The sequence below is a fragment of the Dipodomys spectabilis genome, unplaced genomic scaffold, assembly GCF_019054845.1.
Source record: "Dipodomys spectabilis isolate Male_0828 unplaced genomic scaffold, ASM1905484v1 ptg000066l, whole genome shotgun sequence".
NCBI classification, from domain to species: Eukaryota; Metazoa; Chordata; class Mammalia; order Rodentia; family Heteromyidae; genus Dipodomys; species Dipodomys spectabilis.
Window position 1 is genome coordinate 5,564,667 of NW_024870743.1, and position 21,447 is coordinate 5,586,113.

Consider the following 21,447-nt stretch of genomic DNA (forward strand, 5'->3'; position numbering starts at 1 on the left):
CTTTTTCTGTTTATGTGGTGCTGAGAAATCGAACCCAGGGCCTCATGCTTGCAAGGCATGCACTCTACCGCTGAGCTACCTTCCCAGCCCCTGGTATGTTTATTTTTAAGAAGGAAAATGTACATATTTTTAAAAACCTTGAAGATAGGAAGAAATACTGAATAACAACAAATAAAACTCATTTCATATAGATGGGTAGAATATGGGAAAAGAGAAGGATAAGAAGGGAAGTTAGATTATGAAAAGTTTTCTGAAGAATTAAGTTTCCCCTAGATGAGTAGGAAATCAATCATTAGTATTTACGGTAAGATTTTCATTTTACAATGAGTAGTCTAGTTGGAGGGTAGAAACTAGACAAGCTGGAAGAAAATGCCAGAGACGATTACAGTAATACAAAAATAGCATGGTGGTCATTTGCCATAGGAAATTAACAGGGGTGGGAAAGAGATGAGTCACTTAGGAAGTACATCCACCAGCAGAGCTGAGTGACTGAACATGAGAACATGATTTCGGGCTTAACAGTGGAAACAATCTTGAGTTTACAGCCACAGGAAATGAAGTCAATTTGGAAATAAAGGGAGCAAACAGCAAAGATGTAGGTAACACTGATCGTCTGGGATGCATCCAAGTGGTGCTGACCAGTAGGTTAGCTGGATGTGTAAACCTCCAGCTCAGAGGCAAACCTTCAGATAAAGAGGAAACCACACCATGCAAATGATGAAGTCCTAGAAACACACAAACCCAGGAAGGCAACATGAATGCATGTTTCTGTATGCATGTTTTGGTTATTTGTTTTGCTTTGTGAGCCATGTGAACAAGACAGGGAAAAGAAATAAATTGAAAGAACTGAAAGTCAGTGAGAGTTAATCAACGGGAAAAAAGAAGATCCAGAACACAGTTGAACAAACTGTCTGAAACAGCATGATGGGCATGACATCCAATGAAACAGAAGGAAAGGAAGAACAAACGGTACAAAGACGAACTAGTGAGCCAAGTGCAAGAAATTTAAGGAATCTCCTTTTGATGCTTCATTTTGCCACAAAATAGGATGACCATCCATGGAGATACTGTTTTCTAAGATGCCAGAAAGGAGGTTTAAACTGCCCCTGACGAGAAATGAGAGAATTACTCTGTGGACCTTGACAGATCCTTAAGAAAGGAGCTATCTCAAGTCTGCCAGTGCTGGTAGTTCACGCCTATGATCCTAGCTACTCCAGAGGCTGAGATCTAAGGATCAGAGTCCAAACCTAGCCCAGGCAGGAAAGTCCATGAGTCTTATCTCCAATTATCCACCTAAAAAGATAGAAAAATGGAGTGGTGGCTCAAAGTGGTAGGGCACTAGCCTTGAGCACAAAATCTCAGAGACAGTGCCCAGGTCCTGAGTTCAAGCCCAAAGATCAATAAGCATGTAAGCACACGCATACACACAAGTGCGCACACATACACAGTCTCAAGTCAATGAATGTATAGTACCACTTATCTGGGTAGCTGTGTGATTTGTTTCAACCAAGAGTAAACAAGTGTGACTAAACTAGTTAGTTTATGGGAAAATGGTCATATAAATACTGGACGTAACAACTCCTTTAAACTCAGAATACCTTCGGTGTAGGCCAAAATAACCAAGAACATCAGTTTTGCCAGATGAATAAAATGAAAATTCAACAGCACATGCAAACTGACAATTCTAGCCATAGTTTTGAAATGATGGGCCACCAACTCTTGCAAACTAGGAAAGAAAGCATTTAAAGGTGCTACACAATAGCAGATCTCAAAAGTGTCTATGAATAAAATAAGTTTAGTGGGAAGATAAGGGATTAGGATACAGAAAAGATGGTTGTTAAATTTATGATCTGAAAGGTAAAGCTGGAAATGATGAGATCCCATGTAGCTCCATGAGATTAAATGAATGAATGAAGACAAAGACCATAAAAGGTAACAAAAACTGAAAAGCCAGGATCCCGGGCACTGTTCATACAAACACTAATTAGATTCGCAAGGGCTAGCGCCACAACCTCTTGTGGAAAGAAAGGCTACGCAAAGAAAGGCTACGCACCAGATGCCTACCTGTATCTTCAACTAGCAAGAAGATATGGCCTAGAAAGACAACAGCCAGGAAGTTAAGGTAGAAGCTAAACAACCCAACTCAGGAAGAATTCTAAAAGAAAGTCTTCAGCACAAATATGAGAGAAACCTTGTCCAACACTGAAAATGAAGGGAGCAAAAGCATCTACAAGTACTACTAGAGGGCTTTCCGGAGAAAGATGTTACTTAAGGTAAAGGTAAAAGTAACACAAGATTTGAAGATGTACACGAATAGGTTAACCTTGGAACAAAGAAGAAAAAAGTGAAGTAAAATCAGTAAGTTCTTAAATCTTTTCATTGTTTTATAACTTGGCTCAAAAAAATTTCACAAGTTGATTTTTGTGCTAGTTTCCTTTTATTAGTTCTAAAATTAGCTTTATTTGTATCATCTGTTGTTCTCCAATTATGGAAATGTCTCAAATACGGCAAACAACCCGCTTTCCAGAATGTCTCCTAAATTTATAGCTTTACATTCCTTTCTATAAAAAATATATTCTTGCAGCAGAAATTGTATTTCAAACTACCGACAAAATCCTTTAGGTGAGTTTTCCCACTGTTTTGTAACGGGAAAACCTTACATTTATGACTAAATTCCTCTTTAACTGGAATTAGCAAAACATATTCATAATCCAATTTTCAATGTTGCAATCATGAGTTATAAATTCTATTTAAGCGGCATCAAGAAATAATACCTTGGATTATTTTTAGCATGAACATGTCATACTGAGTCATGAAGTCTCAAATTTCATTTTTTCAAGTATTTAGAAATGCTGAAGCACCCTGTACAACACTGGTTATTATGGACCTTGAGAGCTTATTTGGCGGTTCTAGCAGGGGAGCGCAGCTACTCCTACACCCTTGACCCAAGACCGGTCCTCCTCTATCGGGGATGGTCATCCTCTTTGACCAAGCACGGAAGGGCTGCCTGGTCTGATCTGTTTGTAAATATCCACCATCCATCCTTTGATATGTAAGCTTTCTCCGTATATAATTCTGTGTCCCAAAAAGATATGCATTTGTGGTGTTTGGGGTAACCCTCCCCCCCACCTAATAGAAACTTATCAACACCACGCTGCTCCTCATCCTAATGCATATTATCTGTATCAGAATCACCAAAGATGCTAGTTTAAAAACAACAGCCCCAAGCAGGGCGCTGGTGGCTCACGCCTGTCATCCTAGCTACTCAGGAGGCCGAGATCTGAGGATCTCGGTTCAAAGCCAGCCCAGGCAGGAAAGTCCATGAGACTCTTATCTCCAATAAACCACCAGAAAACCGGAAGTGGCACTGTGGCTCAAGCAGTAGAGAGCTCACCTTGAGCTGAAGAGCGCAGGGACAGCGCCCAAGCCAAGTTCAAGCCCAGACCGACCAAAAAAAAAAAAAAAAAAAAAACAGCCAGCCACACCCTAAACCAGAAGACCTGATACCATTTCCACTAGGCACCATAGAGGCATAATTCTGGTTTACATTGAATAATTCATTCAGGTTTCATTCCAGACTCAGTAAACCACAAAATGAAGGGAAAAGAATGAAGTATTCTTCTTTTCTCAGATACATTTTGGGACCCAATGGCCACATTTGCCAATCTTTAAATGACACCACTCCTTAGTTCAGTGGTTCCTAAGTTTTCCTACATATAACAGGAAACTTGGCGGGGGGTGGGGGGAGTATTAGACTATAATGTTTGAGCTGTGCACCAGTGGCTCATACTTTCATACTTATAATCTTACCTACTCAGGAGGCTGAGATCTGAGGATCATGGTTCAAAGTCAGCCTGGGCAGGAAAGTCCCTGAGCCTCTTATCTCCAATGAACCAGCAGAAAACCTTAAGTGGCGCTGTGGATCAAGTGGTAGAGCACTTGCCTTGAGCTGAGGGACAGCGCCCAGGCCCAGAGTTCAGGCCCCACGACCGACCCAAAAATAAATTAATTAATTAATTAAATTTTAAAAAAAAATAAACCTCACGATTCCAGAGGCTAAGATTCTGAGAATCATGGTTCAAAGACAGCCTAGGCAGGAAAGTCCATAAGACTCTAATCTACAATTAACCCCAAAAATGTAGAAAGTGGAGGTGTGGCTCAAGTGCTAGCCTTGAGCAAAACAGCTCAGAGAGAGCAGGCCCCCAGGCTCTGAATTCAAGTCCAGGAGGGGGAGGGGACAGGACACACTACAACCAAAACACATTTCAAATTCATCTTTAATATGTGAAATGGCAATTTTAAAAAAGAACTTTTCTCCAATTTGCCTCCACATTTTTAAGTAATCTGTACTAAACATTCAAAATAAGGGGCTGGGACGGTGGCTCAGTGGTAGAGTGCTTACCTTGCATGCATGAGGCCCTGGGTTCCATTCCACAGCACCACATAAGCAGAAAAAGCCGAAAGTGGCCCTGTGGCTCAAGTGGTAGAGTACTTGCTTTGAGCTGAAGAGCAGGACCATGACCAACCCCCCCTCCCCAAAAATTTCAAAATAACTGTAATCATCTAAACTAAAACTGAATAGAAAACTTCAATCTCAATAAGCCTATTAAATATGACTGCTAAGCAAATCTGTTCAAATACACAGCAAAACTGCAGGGTTCTATCCTAACGCAAAATGCACAAATAAGACAATTATTTTTCATCTGAAAAGAACACTATATCTTAAAACCCAACACTGTGCAGATAACAGAATACTACAAATCAATACTTAGTGCCACCTGTGAGCCAGAGTCAACATTTCTATCTAGAGGCTAAATTCAGATGGATAATGTTTAAAACACCAACAGCTACCACCTTCTACAATTCCTATTAGTTCTGGTCAAGTAAGAATTGTTTTCTAGTCTTTGGTCAAGGTCAGAGATTGTTTGTAAGCTTACTCTTAGCATGCTTTAAAATAATCAAAAGATGAATACAAAACAGAACTGAAAAGCTGAGGCAGGCCATGCTCAAGCTCCACTGCCATTATCAGTCTTCTCAGTTCAAGACTCATTCATTACTCAGGAGCAAAAGGTGTTATAAACAAGATTTTATTTAAAAAATTATTATTGTAAGTATTTCTCAGGTGTAGATAAAATTCCTTCACTAGTTGATTCCCATCTTCTTTCATATAAACAATTTAATTACATTGGTTCAACCACACCACACTCATAGCACACTAGTAAAAAATCAAAAAGAATAAGCAGGGTGTGGTAGCCAATGTCTGTAATCCCAGCTACTCTGGAAGCTGTGCTGAGAAGATGGCTTGAGTCCAGAAATTCAAAGGCAACCTCCACAACACAGGAAGATCACATGCACATGGGCATGCGCATGCATGTACATACACACACACAGAGGCAAAATTTCAAGTGGGTTAAGTGAACATGTTTTGACACTAGTAAAAAGTACGATAAGTACTTAACCATGAAGACAGACATCAAGTGCTCTGCAAGAGTTTGTACTGCAGGCAGAAATATAAAAATGGCCCAGTCATTTTGGAAGCACTAAGTTTCTTCAAAGTTATAACTTCTTGGAATCTCTACTCAAGTATGTTCTCACAAATGGCAAATTTATTAACAAAATGTAACCTATTCATACAACATTCAGTCATTAAAAAATACTGGCACATGCTGCATACAACACAAAAATCCATCTCAAAAACATTGAGCTAGAGAAAAAAAGCCAGATTCAAATAACTGCACAATGTATGATTTCACTCACATGGAAGTGACATAAAAAAAATATATAGAAACAGAAAACAGATCAGAGGCTGGAACTCGGGAGTCAGGATTGACTACAAACTTGCTCAAGAGAATTTTAGGGGTAATGAAATAAGTTGTAGTAATAGTTACACAATTCTAAATTAAAACCATTAAACTTTTATAATGGTGAATTTATAGTGTGTCAAGTACTTCTCAATAAATTGTTGAAAATAAAATGAACTAGCAAAGTGGTAAATAATCATTCCTATTTCTAACACCTGCTCTTTCTGTCCCTTTTCAAAGCTGACTGACTGTAAGAGCACATAAAAGATGAAAACATGCTTGCCCACTGCATTACAGTTTCCAAGCTGTATTTATGCACTCAAAGGTTATCAAGGATTTATAATAAGACACAGTACTGTGTGTCACTCTTTGCCTAACTGAACATCATCAGTAGCTACTAAAGAATAACTATCATAATTTTAAACTTTCTTTTCAATATAGTACAAATATGAAAGGTTAATCATTTATTAGTAAAATAAGCATGCCGTATCAAAAAAAAAATGTTGGGGCCAGGAGCTGGTGGCTCACACATGTAATCCTGGCTACTCAGGAGGCTGAGATCTAAGGTTCATGGTCGGAAGCCAGCACAGTCAGGAAAAGTCCATGAGACTCTTATCTCCAATTAACCACCTGAAAAACCAGGTGGTGGCACTGTGGCTCAAAGTGGTACAGCATTAGCCTCGAGAGAAAAAGCTTAGGGACAGCGCCCAGGCCAGAGTTCAAGTCCCACAGATGACAAAAAAAAAAGTTAGGAATCAGGGGCTGTGAAGGTGGCTCAGTGGTAGAGCACTTGCCTTGCATGCCTGAGGCCCTGGGTTCGATTCCTCAGCACCACATAAGCAAAAAGAAAAAAGCCGGAAGTGGCGCTGTGGCTCAAGTGGTAGAGTGCTAGCCTTGAGCTGAAGAGCTGAGGGACAGCGCCCAGGCCCAGAGTTCAGGCCCCACGACCGGACCCCCCCCCAAAAATAAAATAATAAAATAAAATCAACAAAAAAAAGTTAGGAATCAAAAAGCTGCATAGTATCTGTGAATTTTTCAAAACAGTCATTCGTTGTGGCTTACAGTGACAGCTTGATTCCTGATCAAAATCTTTTGACTTTGCGTTTAATTTTGCTAACAAACTAATACTGCCTTCCTACAATAACTAAAATATCCTTTTTACAGACTTTCACTCATGCTGGTCCAAAACAGCGATCACCTAGGTTCATAAGAATCTGATGAAAACCAGGAGAAAAGTATAGAGGATAGTGGAATGGATGACACGTAATCAAAGGCTGTCAGCCCACACAAGGTGTCTTCACTTCACTTAGAGCATGGAATGAAATTAGCTTTAATCTTTTCCAAAACAGTTTCAGCACAAACTAGAAAATGCTGGTACTACAATTTGCTTGACCTACATGACCTTCAACTATCTAGTACTCAAACCCATCCTCTCTGTACATGCAGATGTTTGCTTATCCTTCCTATGAAAAGGTAAGAACTAAAACTGGGCAACCACATGCAGAAGACTAAAAGTGGACCCCAGCCTATCACCATGCACCAACATCAACTCAAAATGGATTAAAGACCTTAACATTAAACCTGAATCTCTGAAACTACTGCAGGACAGAGTAGGAGAGACACTTGAACTTATAGGCACAGGAAGGAACTTCCTGAACAGAGTCCCAGGGTCACAACAAATTGGAGAGAGACTCGACAAATTGTACTACCTTAAAATAAAGTTTCTGCATAGCTAAAGCTATACCAACCAAGCTAGAAAGACAACCAACTAATTGGGGAAAAAAAATTACCAGCAATATATCAGACAAGGGGTTAATATCCAGTATATCCAGGAAACTCAAGAAACTAATCCCTCCCAAACCTAACAAACCAATTACTAAATGGGCAAGGGAACTAAAGAGAGACTCAGATGAAGAGATAAAAATGGCAAAGAAACACATGAGGAAATGTTCACCATCCCTGATTGTGAAGGAAATGCAAATAAAGACAACCCTGAGATACCACCTTACCCCAGTCAGAATGTCCCACAGGATGCAGCGAAAGAGGAACCCTATTAAACTGCTGGTGGGAATGTACACTTATACAACCACTTTGGAAAGCAGTCTGGAGGGTCCTCAGAAAGCTAAATATTGACCTCCCTTACGACCCAGTCATACCACTTCTAGGCATCTATCCGGAACAACAGGAACCAGTATACAAGGACACATGCAACTCCATGTTTATTGCAGCACTGTTCACAATAGCCATGATACGGAAACAACCCAGATGTCCCACCACAGATGAATGGATCCCAAAATTGTGGTATCTCTACACAATGGAATATTATGCAGCTGTTAGAAATAACAAAATAATAGCATTTGCAGGGAAATGGCTGGAGCTAGAAGAAATCATGTTGAGCGAGGTAAGCCAAGAGCAAAGAGACAAATAGTACATGCTCTGCCTGATAAGTGGATGTTAAATCCAAAATGTTAGGTGATACAACAAAATTAACAGGACTTAAGAAACAAAGGATATGGGCTGGGAAGATAGAGCGCTTGCCTTGCATGCATGAGGCCCTGGGTTCAATTCCTCAGCACCACATAAGTAGAAAAAAAAAGCCGGAAGTGGCGCTGTGGCTCAAGTTTAGAGCGCTAGCCTTCAAGTGAAGAGCTGAGGGACAGTGCTCAGGCCCAGAGTTGAGGCCCACAACCGGACCAAAAAAAAGAAAAAAGAAACAAAGGATTCCCACTCATCTGGTCGAATCACTACTAAATAATCCCACGCTGCTGATCACATGTATGGTATATATGTGTACACAGGAGGGGAACCAGGAAGACGACAAAGAACTAGAGGGAATCAGGGAAAAACATGTAACAGCGGGACCCATCAGCTGTACCAAACGTTGACCAAAATGAACTAAGCAACTCAATGGCAGCGATGAGAGGGAGGAAACTAGTGGGAAATAGGGAAAAGCTGGTACTATGCAAAACAAAAGAAATGTACATGTCACCCAATGTGGAAATAACTGTATCGCAAATAACTCATAAATGTTATAGACTGTGATAGACAATTTGGCTCCAGGAAAGTTAGAATGTGTTTGTGACTTTAACTGAGCATCACTATGCCACAATACTGTGAAATTTGGGAAATTATGTAACCACTTAATCACAATAAAAAATTTGAAAAAAAAAAAAAAAGGTAAGAACTACATGACAGGAACACTTTAAAATGTTTATTTGGGGACTAGTGTTATGTCCCAGTGGGAATGTACTTCTACAGGATTTCATTATTATTTTTTAAAGTATTATTTGTAGTTCTTTCAACAAATAGTTATAAAACACAATAGGATAGGCAAAGACTAATGTCCTAAAACAAGCTTGTATTCTGTACATCAAATATATTCAAAAGCCAAGAATTACATAAAAAAGCAATGTTCTGTATATTAAGCTCCTCAACATAATCATCCAGGTAATTAAGACACGGCTGTTTCCATCTAAATAAAGTATGGCTGGAAACCGCTGTTCTCTTCTCTCTGGCATAAAACCAATCCCAGTCATGAAGTGTTAGAGAGAAGTTAGTTCCAATTAATCAGAAGGCATCTGCAGTAGCCATATTAATATCAAAAAACACTTCAGAGCAAGGAGTCATTTTGTTTTCTGACAGCTCTGAACTGACCTTCAGTCTCCATCCTCCTGATCTCCCCATTCCAAGCCACCACACCCAGGTAAGCAAGGATGGGAAGAGACATTTCATTATAACAAAGAGGCCAAGTCATGATAAAGTCTCAAGAATACTACTGACTATATACTATATACCAACCAGAACTTTCAAATACATGAACCAAAAACTGACAGAACTGAAAGGGAAATAAATCCAGTTTCACTGAGTATTTAGTAATTAATGAATAAAACAAGGGAAAAAGTATCAAAAATACAGAGAGAAAAATTAGTTCCCAATCTATAATCCCTTAAAAAAATAAATTTTCTGAGTTAGACTTCAGTGCCTCACACCTGTAATTCAGGAGGATGAGATATAAGGATCTCAGTTCAAAGTCATCTCAGGCAAGAATAAACTACCAAAAAGCTAGAAGTGGAGGTGTAACTCAAGTGGTAGAGCGCTAGCCTTGAGCAAAAGCAACCCAGGGACAGCACTCAGGCCTTGAGTTCAAACCTCAGGACCAGTAAAAAATAAAAAAGTTCTAGCCTAGAAAAGTGACTCATGTTTGTAATCCCTGGTAGTTAAAGAGACAGAGGCAAAGGTCTTAGACCTTTGTACTGAGCAAAAAGTGAGCCAGACTATTTCAAAGAACAAGTTCATGTCATCACAACTACTTAGAAGGCACATGTAGGAGGACTGCAGTCCCAGACCAGCCTCCGGCAAAAGTACAAGACTCTCTGAAATGTGACTGAAGCAAAAAGAGCAGAGGAGTGCGGTTCAAGCATACAGCTCTTCTCAACAGAAGGCCCTAAGTTCAAAATTCCAGTATTGCAAACTAATTAACCAATTCATTTTTTATCACTTGCTCTGTAACTTAGTCTGAAACTCTTCGAAAATCAATGAAATTAGGCATTAAATATAAAATGATCGTTCAAATAGTAAAATAGTTAAAAGTACTTAAGATAGAGGAAAGTACAACCCTTTACCAGAAAAAAGCAACAAGTTACAGTCATTCTTGGTCTTAAACTACATCCCAAAAAATGATCAACAATGAAACAAAAAGAGGGGAGGAGTAAGATGGTTCAACAAGAAATGTACTCATTACCTTCCGTAAATGTAACCCCTCTGCACATCACCTTTACCACAAATAAAACTGAATTTTTTTTTAAAAAAAGCACTGCCAAAGAACAAAGAAGAAAAAAAAACAAAATGCTCCCAAAAAGATAAAAGCTCATTCAGAACACTAACTGCAGAACACACAATTAAATATTTATGTAATTTAATCAATTTGGGGTTTTGTCTGTTTTGCCAGACCTGGGGCATGGGCACTGTCTCTGAACTTCTTTTGCTCAAGGCTAGCACTCTACCACTTGAGCCATAGAGCCACTTCCAGTTTTTTCTGTTTATGTGGTACTGAGGCATTGAACCCAGGGCTTCATACAGGCGAGGCAAAGCATTCTACCACTAAGCCACATTCCCAGTCCCAATTTAAACAAATTCTAAAGGAAGAAAAAAATGAAAATGAAAATTATTCCAACATGGATTAATGTTTGAACAGGCAGTTTTGTTGGAATGCAAATACTACCATGACTTGATACTGATTTAAATAAGATGACCCACCAATGGTAAATATTCTTTTGTGTTTATGTGTGTGTGTGTTTTGTCAGTCATGGGGCCTGAACTCTGAGCCTGGGCACTGTCCATGAGCTCTTCAGCTCAAGGCTAGCACTTTATCACTTGAGCCACAGTGCCACTTCTGGCTTTTTCTGCTTATGTGGTACTGAGGAATCGAACATAGGGCCTCATGCATGCAAGGCAAGCACTCTACCACTGAGCCACCGTCCCAGACCCTTTTTTTATTTTTTAAAGCTCTAAGATGCCCTGAAGCTCAGTAGGTCAGCTGGATGAGATGCATTTTTACCATATTCCATTTCTGAAGAGTTAATCAGGACTTAACCCAAGCCAAGAAGAATCTTACAGTAGCGACAGAGGATTTCCATGAAGAAATTCAAGAAGTTCAAGTAGAGATGAAGTCTATAATCATTACTTTCGCACCCAACCAACATCTAAAGTATACTATATATATATATTATACGTATATGTATAAATACACACACACACACACACACACACACACACACTACACTACACAGAGCCGGGAGCTGGTGGCTAACACCTGTAATCCTAGCTACTCAGGAGGCTGAGATCTGAGGATCATGGCTCAAAGCCAGCTTGGGCAAGAAAGCCTGTGTGACTCTTATCTCCAATTAACTACCAGAAAACCAGAAGTGGCACTGTGGCTCAAGTGGTAGAGCGCTAACCTTGAGCTGAAGAGCTAAGGGTGAACACCCAGGCGCAGAGTTCAAGACCCACAACTGACAAAAAAAAAAAAAAAAAATTATATAGATAGAAACAGAGGCTCCCAGTCTATATTTTGTGAATTCTAATAGGTAAATCTCTTGATAAGTAATTTGTATTCCGGCTTCATACTTTCCATCAGGATTCCAAATAGAATCAAAATATCAATAAAAACAAATCCTGCAGAGTACTAAAAGCCAGCTAAAGTATATGTTGAAATCCTGGCAATGAAAAATTTCTTAAAACCCGATAACTAAGCCAGAAATCAACCCACAGTGGAAGACTGATAAACCTGACTACGTAAAATATCTAGTAGTCAGTAAGAGTAAGAACAATCAGGCTTGATTGGAGAACTTAAAACATTCACAAGCTGAAACTGAGGTAGGGAGTGAGGGATTCAGACCTTTGTTTACAGACTTTGAGTAATTGCACAGGACTTACTGTTTGTGAAAAATGTGTACTGTGGGAAAGATAATCAGCTGGAGAGAATATTGTGTGGGATTGCTGATTTTTGTTGATAATGCTCCACTAAAAACACTATGTGTTCTGGAGAGCTGTGTCAACTGTCTTGTTGCTTAATTGCAATATGAGAAATAGTGATGTTTTGGAAGTTGCCAACAAACTTTTTCTATGTTATATTGTCTGTCATATTTTATGTAGTTTGAAATGCTTAAATGTTCTAATAGTAACATGAACAAATATAAATGTATGGAATATTAAAAAATCAGTAACATGCAGTACATATGCAGCATAATTTTAAACATTTATATTTTGGAGAGGTGTGTGTGTATGTGTATGTGTACTAAAATGTTAATTTAAACAGTACTTATCTCTAGGAATGGGGACTACAAGTCAGTGCCACTAGCATTTAATTCTTTCTGTGGTCCCTAAATTTTCTGCAATTAAGAACATTTTGAACCTGGCACTGGTGGCTCACGCCTGTAATCCTAACTACTCAGGAGGCTGAGATCTGAAGATCATGGTTCAAAGCCAGAAAACTGGAAGTGGCACCGTGGCTCAAGTGGTAGAGTGCTCGCCTTGAACTAAAGAGCTCAGGGCCAGCACCCAGGCCCAGAGTTTAAGCCCTACAATCGAGACAGACAGACAGGCAGACAGACAGACAGACACACACACACACACACACAAACATTTTGAGTCAGGCACCAGTGGCTCACACCTATAATCCTAGCTGAGGCTCTGAGGATCATGGTTCAAAGCAAATCCAGGAAGGGAAGTCCATGAGACTCATCGCCAATTAACTACCAAAAAGCCAGAAATAGCACTGAGGCTCAAAGTGGTAGAGCACTAGCTTGTCTCGCATGCATGAAGCCCTGGGTTCGACTCCTAAGAATCAAATACACAGAAAAAGCCAGAAGTGGTGCTGTGGCTCAAGTGGTAGAGTGGAAGCCTTGAGCAAAAGTTAAAAAAAAAAAAAAAAAAAACCTGGGAGATTGGACTGAGAATATGGCTTAGTGGTAGAGTGCTTGCCTTGCATGCATGAGGCCCTGGGTTGGATTCCTCAGCACCACATATACAGAAAAACATGGAAGTGGTGCTGTGGCTCAAGTGGTACAGTGCTAGCCTTGAGCTGAAGAGCTGAGAGCCCAGGCCGAGTTCAAGATCCACGACCAAAAAAAAAAAAAGTCTTATAATTTAAAAATGACAAATCTTCCTTCACTTCAGAAAATAAAACCTATGTTCCTCTAGAGCTAGCTGCCATTTCCTTCAGAGCTTAAGTAAAACAGAATCATTAGGGAGGTTCTGCTGTAACTGAAGAAAACACAAAAAGTCCAACTATCAGTCAGTTTTTAATAATGACAAAACAATCCAATGAGAAAAGAAAAATACTGTTTAAAAATGGTGCTGAATAAGTAAACAGTCATTTATCACATCACACGCTATTTACTACCTCATATCACACACTGTGTAACTTGTGTGTGGGGACAAGAGGAAACCAGGGGAAAGCAAAGGAAGGGTAACACTGTCCAAAAAGAGAAATGTACTCATTACCTAACTTGTGGAATGGTAACTCCTCTCACAACACCTTCATAACAATAAAATTATTTTAAAAATATAAATAAACGTATCCTAGGCTTAATTTTGTAAAAGTTAAACTTTAAGCTTCTAGAAAAAGCAAAAGAGAACATCTTGACAATACATGAAAAAGACATGAAATGCCATACCCAAGAAAATTTTGCCAAATGTAAGTAAATTTGACATATATTAGATATGAAGGAACTTATACTATAAGCAACTCTATTTTTAAAGAATGAATAAAATGATTCCCTAAGGAAGATAACATGTATAAATAGCCAGTTAAGTACATGAAAAAACACACTTTAGACACCAGCCATATGCCAATTAAAATCACAATTCATTATCACTGCCCACCACATAATGACTAGTTGTTGTTGTTTTTTAAGTGTATTAGTGAGGCTATGAGCTGGAACTCCCATACACTGTTGATGGGTATGTAAAATGCTGTAACTATGAAAAAGTAAGGATACATCTGCCATGACACAGCAATTCCAGTAGAGGTGATAAAGAAAATAATAATTATGTGTTGACCATATGGATATATTTACCATCAATTATGTCACCCTACAATATTTAAATTTTTTTTCTTTAATAAAATGCTGGTGACCTTTTAAACTTTACTCTGTTATGTACAGACAAAGAAAACAGATCTTAAAACTCAACAATTCCCCACCTAGACATGTGCCCTAATCTACAGAAACTCTGTACCCGGACTCCAGGAACGCTCCAGTAACTTCTATAACAACAATCAATGAAGAAAACCCAAGTAGACTAGAGTCCTATTTGTTTAATGGTGGCAGTGAAATGAATAAACCACAGGGCAGGTAACTCTTAGAAACAGAATTCTGATTGGAAAAAAAGCAAGTCAGAAGAGAAAATACACAAATGTTAACTTTTTGTAAAACTAAGCCATATTGTTCAGCAATATTATAAATAAAACAGGGTAGCAGAAGAGAGATGAGCAAGGATAGAATCAAGCATCAGGAACAGCACACAGCTAACAATGACCTACACTTACTAGTGTGTAGGGACTTCAGGAACTTGCTTTTCATACTTAAACATTAATGTCTGCATGTTATATCTTCTATTATTTCCAAAATCAAATAGGAAAAGCGAGCTATCAGATCAAAACTCAACAAAATTAAAAAATTTAGGTTTCAAGATAATTATCCACTATATATAACTGAAGACTTTAAAAAAATTAACTGAAAATAAGCCAAATGCCTATAGCAGAAGTGAAATAAACTTACTATGCACCTAGCACTTAAAAGTAACATATACTTGTGTGTTATGTATACACACACCTGGGGGTGGGGGAATTTAAGAACACACCCCCCCCCCCCCACACACACACACACACGCGTCTACATTTCCTTAGTGTATATTAGCTTTACTCTGAAGCTAACATATTTCAAGCTACAGAATTTCTTTTGGATTTTAGAATGGAAATATAGTACATATACTGCATATTCTCTAAAGTTCTCTTGAGAATCTGTGGCAGGATCCTGAAATCAAACCTACTATTTCTCCAGTGAAAAGGCTATTATTATTTACACCAAGAGGAATGAATGGGCTATAAATATTCTAACATCAAGTTACCACCAAATAAATTTTAGTAAAAACTTGGTCTCGGAGCTTTTTTCTCCATCAGAATTATGGGTAAGAGGATCCTGATGCCTGAAAAGAAGTTCAACTTCATCTCAACAATGAATTTCATTTTATTTAAAAATTTCCTTCAGGGGCTGGGAAGGTGGCTTAGTGGTAGAGCGCTTGCCATGCATGCCTGAGGCCCTGGGTTCGATTCCTCAGCACCACATAAGCAAAAAGAAAAAAGCCGGAAGTGGCGCTGTGGCTCAAGTGGTAGAGTGCTAGCCTTGAGCTGAAGAGCTGAGGGACAGCGCCCAGGCCCAGAGTTCAGGCCCTACGACCGGACCCCCAAAAAAAAAAAAAATTTTCCTTCAAAGTGTAAGTTTTAAACTAATGCACTTCACAAAAGAAAAGCATATATAAAATTTCTTCAACCTTTATTCTATTTCATTTTTATATCTTCAAATGTCCTCATTGATTACATAGTGAAAGAAAGATGCCGGGTGCCGGTGGCTCACACCTGTAATCCTAGCTACGCAGGAGGCTGAGATCTGAGGATCCTGGTTCAAAGCCAGCCCGGGCAGGAAAGTTCATGAGACTCTTATCTCCAATAAAAACTACTAGAAAACTGGAAGTGGTGCTGTGGCTCAAGCAGTACAGCGCTCACCTTGAGCTGAAGAACACAGGGACAGCACCCAAGCCCAGAGTTCAAACCCCACAACCAACAAAAGAAAAAGGAAGGAAGGAAGGAAGGAAGGAAGGAAGGAAGGAAGGAAGGAAGGAAGGAAGGAAGGAAGGAAGGAAGGAAGGAAGGAAGGAAGGAAAAAAGAAAGACATACAATTTCATTTTAGTTAGGAAAATAACCAGCAGCAAGCTCAAAGAACCTAAAGCACTTTGGTGGGAAGTATTTCCACGGGGCTGGAGATGTACCTCAGTAGGAGAACACTGGCCTATAATGTATAAGGACCTGGGTTCGGTACTCAGACTACCAAACACAAAAATGGATCGCTGTAGAGAAATATTTCCATATAGTTTATAAGCATAATTTTAGCCATCAAACTAGGTACTTTGTTTTCTAAGCCACTGAAAACTATTATAAATAAATGTTTAATCGTCTTTGCTCATCCATACATGTAACAGTTTTCCTAACACTGAATTCTATGGGTTAATTCTGACTATTTACTCTTTGAAAGAGTAAAATAAGGGGCTGGGAAGGTGGCTCAGTGGTAGAGCGCTTGCCTTGCATGCCTGAGGCCCTGGGTTCAATTCCTCAGCACCACATAAGCAAAAAGAAAAAAGCCCTAAGTGGCATTGTGGCTCAAGTGGTAGTGTTAGCCTGCAGCTGAAGAGCTGAGGGACAGCACCCAGGCCCAGAGTTCAGGCCCCACGACCACACACCCCCCAAAAAAAGAGTAAAGTAAGTCAAAATTCAAAAGTACAGACTTCAAAAGACATCTCTCCAGCACAACACTAAAACAAACATTCCTTTTACCATAACAGATAAGCAATATCTTGGCCAAAAAAAAAAAGGTCTTCCAGGACATTGGTCATTCATGACTATAATCCTAGCTACTTAGGAGGCTGAGATCTGAGGATCAAAGTTCAAAACCATTTCACACAAAGTCTGTGAGACTCTAACCTCGAAGAAGGAGGAAGGGGGGGGTGGGGAGGGAGGAAGGAGGAAGGAAGAGGAGAAGAGAGGAAGGAGGAAGAAGAGAGGGAAAAAGGAAGGAAGCAGGACCAGGACCAGAACCAGGACGACAACGACGACAATGACCATGACTGCGACGACCACCACCACCACCACCGCTCAAATGGGAGAGCACTAGCCTTGAGCAAAAGAAGCTCCTGGACAGCTCCCAGGCTCTGAGTTTAAACCCCAGGACAGGCAAGAAAAGAAAAAAGAGGAAAGAGGAAAGGAAAGGGAAAAAAAGAGGTCTCAAACATTACAAGATATATCCCTGGAGCCCCCTCTACCTTCTCATAATATTAAAGAAACAAGCTTTGCTCAACTATTTACATAATACCAAGCACCTCCCACTCTACAATCACAAAAGAGATTTGTGGGGGACAATTTAAGAACCCACATAAAGCAACCACCTCAGCCAAGAAGCAAGGTAATTTAGACTCCATACAGACACAATCTTGAAATGCAGGTGCATCTACACTTCATGGCTAACACTTTTATGATGGTAAATTCATGATTTTGTGATAATATATACATTCAAAAATATGTAACAAAAATAACTGTAAATAAGACCATTTTCTTCTTCAAGGAATAGTTAAAGAAATTAACTAAAAATAAGCCAAATGCACATAAGAGAAGTGAACTAAACTTACTACACACCTAGCACTTCACTTTCTACCTTCTAGACCTAGCTTACTGAAGGCATTGTACAGGGCCCTCCAGCAAACCACCATCTCAATTTTGTCATCCTCAGAAGTATACACTTTTCCATGGTACTTTCTGAGAACCTGAATTCAGTAACCAACATTCCATGCTGGCATTTACATTAGAATATTAGATAGACAGACAGACAGACAGACAGACAGAAGCAGGAAAGCTGGCTGGCAGGGCTGGTAGCTCATACTTGTAATACTAACTACTCAGGAAGCTGAGATCTGAGGATCCAGATTCAAAGCCAGAAAGATCCATGAGACTTTTATCTTCAATTAACCACCAGAAAACCAGAAGTGGCACTGTGGCTCTAAGTGGTATGCGTTAGCCTTGAGCAAAAAGAACTCAAGGGCAGTGCCTAGGCCTCAAGTTCAAGCCCCACCACTGACCAAAAAAGATGAAAATATATATACATATATAAATATAAACATATATATCTTGAATTTTTCTGTTAAGGGCAATGTTTTCCAGGGTGAATCAAAAGAAAGGCAATGGGCGGTAATGCAGTGATCAATTGTGAAGCACACACCCCATAGAAAGGCTTCAAGTCTTTCAAGTGACACCAGTCATTATTTCATTTCTGAAACTAGAAATTTTTATAACATTCTTTTAAAGATTAATATACAGGGGCTGGGAAGGTGGCTCAGTGGTAGAGCGCTTGCCTTGCATGCCTGAGGCCCTGGGTTCGATTCCTCAGCACCATATAAGCAAAAAGAAAAAGCCAGAAGTGCTGCTGTGGCTCAAGTGGTAGAGCGCTAGCCTTGAGCTGAAGAGCTGAGGGACAGCGCCCAGGCCCAGAGTTCAGGCCCCACAACTAGACCAAAAAAAAAAAAAAAAAGATTAATCTACAGTGTTTCAGTCTGGAAAGACGAAAAAGTTATGGGAATGGGGTAGCATTGGTGGCTTGAACAACTCTACACTTAAACATGGTTAAAATAGAAAATTTTATGCATGTTACCATAATCAAAATACTAGCTCATCCGAATACTTCATCTTCACATTCACATCCCTATTCAGAGTGATAGTTAATCAACTAAATAGGCAGCAGTAACAGGACTGTCAAGTCAGAAGCATCTACTGTCCACACTTATACCAGTAATATGTCACCTTAATGAATGTATTGCTATATTAAGCACTCAATTAATAAACAGACTAAATTGTTTACTGAACATGTGAAATGTTTCATTTTGTAAAAGAGCCCTCACTGTAATAATTTAGAAACACTTTTAATAAAACAAAGATACATGGTCATACCATTCATAGTAAAAGCTCAGTTCCAAGCTCGGAATAACCCTAATAATTACAATTAACATCACTACAGGTCTACGAGATGAAAGTGAAGTGTAAAAATTTTCTATCTGAGATAGAGTATGAAGCTGATGAATACTTGAGGCTTACAGATACTATTTTTAACTGGACTTTCTGGCCCTGGGTCAAAGTTTTGCTAGCAAATACCAAAGTGAAAATGCTAGGAGTGAAGCCCGGAGTTTTCTCTAGAAAAGGCTACGACCTCCATGCTACCAATCCTATGACTTTCCAAACACAGTCCAAGGCTTCATGTTCCTGGGAAAGGAATGAAGCGCTATCTAGAAAATCAGTTTAATTTTTTTTTAAATCAATCGATCGATACAATGAACAGTCAAATGATGATACAATATAAAACATCACTACGTTTTGATACAATATAGTAAGGAATCTATACACAATGTATAGAAGGATCCACACTCTCCAATCAGCTCCTACATTTTGGCCAAACAGGACTGAGTCACTCTGAAAAATGATTCCAGAAACCTCAAGGATAGCCGACGGCCTCCAAAGAAAAATCAGTGGGAGGGTTTTTTCCCCCCCACCAGAGTCACTATGCTTCTCCCAGGAGGGCGTAGAACTGAACATCTGAGTTCTGGCACAGAATGTCTTTCACCCACCATCACTCCAGTCCTCCAGAGTTCACTGGACAGTCAAAGAATCTTTTCCCCTCCTCCTTCTCAGGGGAGAAGTTCACGCCACCTTTTCCCACAAATGCTTCCACAAAACATACTAATCAAATTCGCTTGTAAAATACAATAATCTCACAAAAAGAGACCTACGTCAACATGTAGGGTGCATTTATTTGTAAAAACGTGTTCCTTTCTTAATCAAGAGGCAACTATCAGCCTTTGCTATTCATTTGGACTTCAAAGGAGGAAGGGGACAGATTTATCTCATTCTACACGCCAGCCTCTTTTTTTTTTTAAGCTTTGGGGCATCAATTCAGGAAAATTAAATTTGCCTGAAATAAAAGGCACGCGATGACTCCCGAGGGATAGTCAACACCCAGGGAAAACGGCAAAACTTGAGCTGCGTGCTCCACGATTTCCGACTCCAACGGGCAGAGCTCTTTGTCAGGTGGCCCAGGTGCTAGTCCCCGAGGCGGAGGGCCCGGCGTCGGGTTCCTTTCTCCCCAGCTGACACCCAAGTCCCCACGCAGCGTGACACTTTCAAACTGGCCAGTCCAGCGTCGGGACAGCCAATCCTCCACCTTTCCGCCCCAAACCGACAGGGGAGGCGGGAAGCAGAGGAGCGCTCCCTCCCAGCGCTCCAAGAAAAAGGCAGCAGCCGAGATGACACGGGCCCCGCCGGCGGGCGGCGGGCGGAGGAGGGAGGGGCCCAAGCCGGTCTGCACGCTCGGACCTCGAGTCTCCCAAGTGCAGGTCCGGGTCAAATCTCCGGCCCCGGCCGCCGGGAGCTGGGCGTGTGCGGGTGTGAGACCCGAGCTAGCGCGGGCGGCGTCCCGGCCACCCGCCCCCCCCCCCGCCCCGGCCACCTACCAGCAGGCTCTCCACGTTGATGGGGGAACGCGGGTCCCGGATCAGCGCCTCCAGCTTCCTCTGGCGGCCGGCGCCGGCCCCGTCCCCCGGCGCGGCCTCGGGGGCGCCGGGCATTTTCGCCGTCGGCGGGGGCCGGCTCATGCCGCCACCTCCGGGCCCGCACTCCGGCTCCTCGCGCACGGATCCCGCCGCCTCCGGGCCTAGCGCCGCCCCCGACCCGCCAGGCTCCAGGCGGGGCTACGCCCGGGCCCAGCGTCCGCTCCGAAGCAGCGGCTTCGGGTCTCCGCGCCGTCCCGGGCCCGGGGGCTGCTCCGAGGGGCCCGGCCCCGTGAGGCCCGGAGCGGACGGCGTCCCCGCCCCTCAGTCAGACCCGCGCCGCCCGGTCCGCGGGTCCGCGGCGAGCTCTCCAGGACTCCGCCGGCGCGAGCCGGGAAGTGGCGGCGGCACCGGCCGCCCCGCCCTCGGGGACCCAGGAGTCTGAAGCCCAGACTCGAGCCACTACGGCCGCCGCCCGTCCGCTCCCATGTCGCCGCCGGCCGCCTCCGGCTCCCACGAGCCCGCTCCCTCACCGCACTCCCGCGCCCGGCCCTGCCCGGCCGCGCGCCGCCGCTACCCACAATCCCTCCGCCCGCGGCCGCCTGCGCGCGCGCCCGTCCCCGACCCGTGCGCGCGCGCCCCGGGCCCCGCCCCCTCGGCCTGCTGGCCCCGCCCCGGCCGCGGGGCAGCGCTCGCCGCGCTTCCGTTCTCACCCCGCACCCCGATCCTCCTCCTCGCGCCCCCTTTCGGGCTCTGAGACCCGCGAAGCCTTCGCTCGCGACCCCT

At 41.7% G+C, this 21,447-nt stretch overlaps 1 protein-coding gene across 1 annotated transcript in view; it reads right to left on the bottom strand.

Moving 5' to 3' along the window:
• Rock2 (Rho associated coiled-coil containing protein kinase 2) overlaps positions 1–20,811 on the bottom strand; it is a 133,814-nt gene extending 113,003 nt beyond the window's left edge. Inside the window, exon 1 of the mRNA XM_042680730.1 lies at positions 20,626–20,811. Within this exon, the coding sequence (XP_042536664.1) occupies positions 20,626–20,766 (141 nt within the window). The 5' untranslated portion in view covers positions 20,767–20,811. The remainder of the gene's footprint in view (positions 1–20,625) is intronic.
• Between the last annotated feature and the right edge of the window lie 636 nt (positions 20,812–21,447).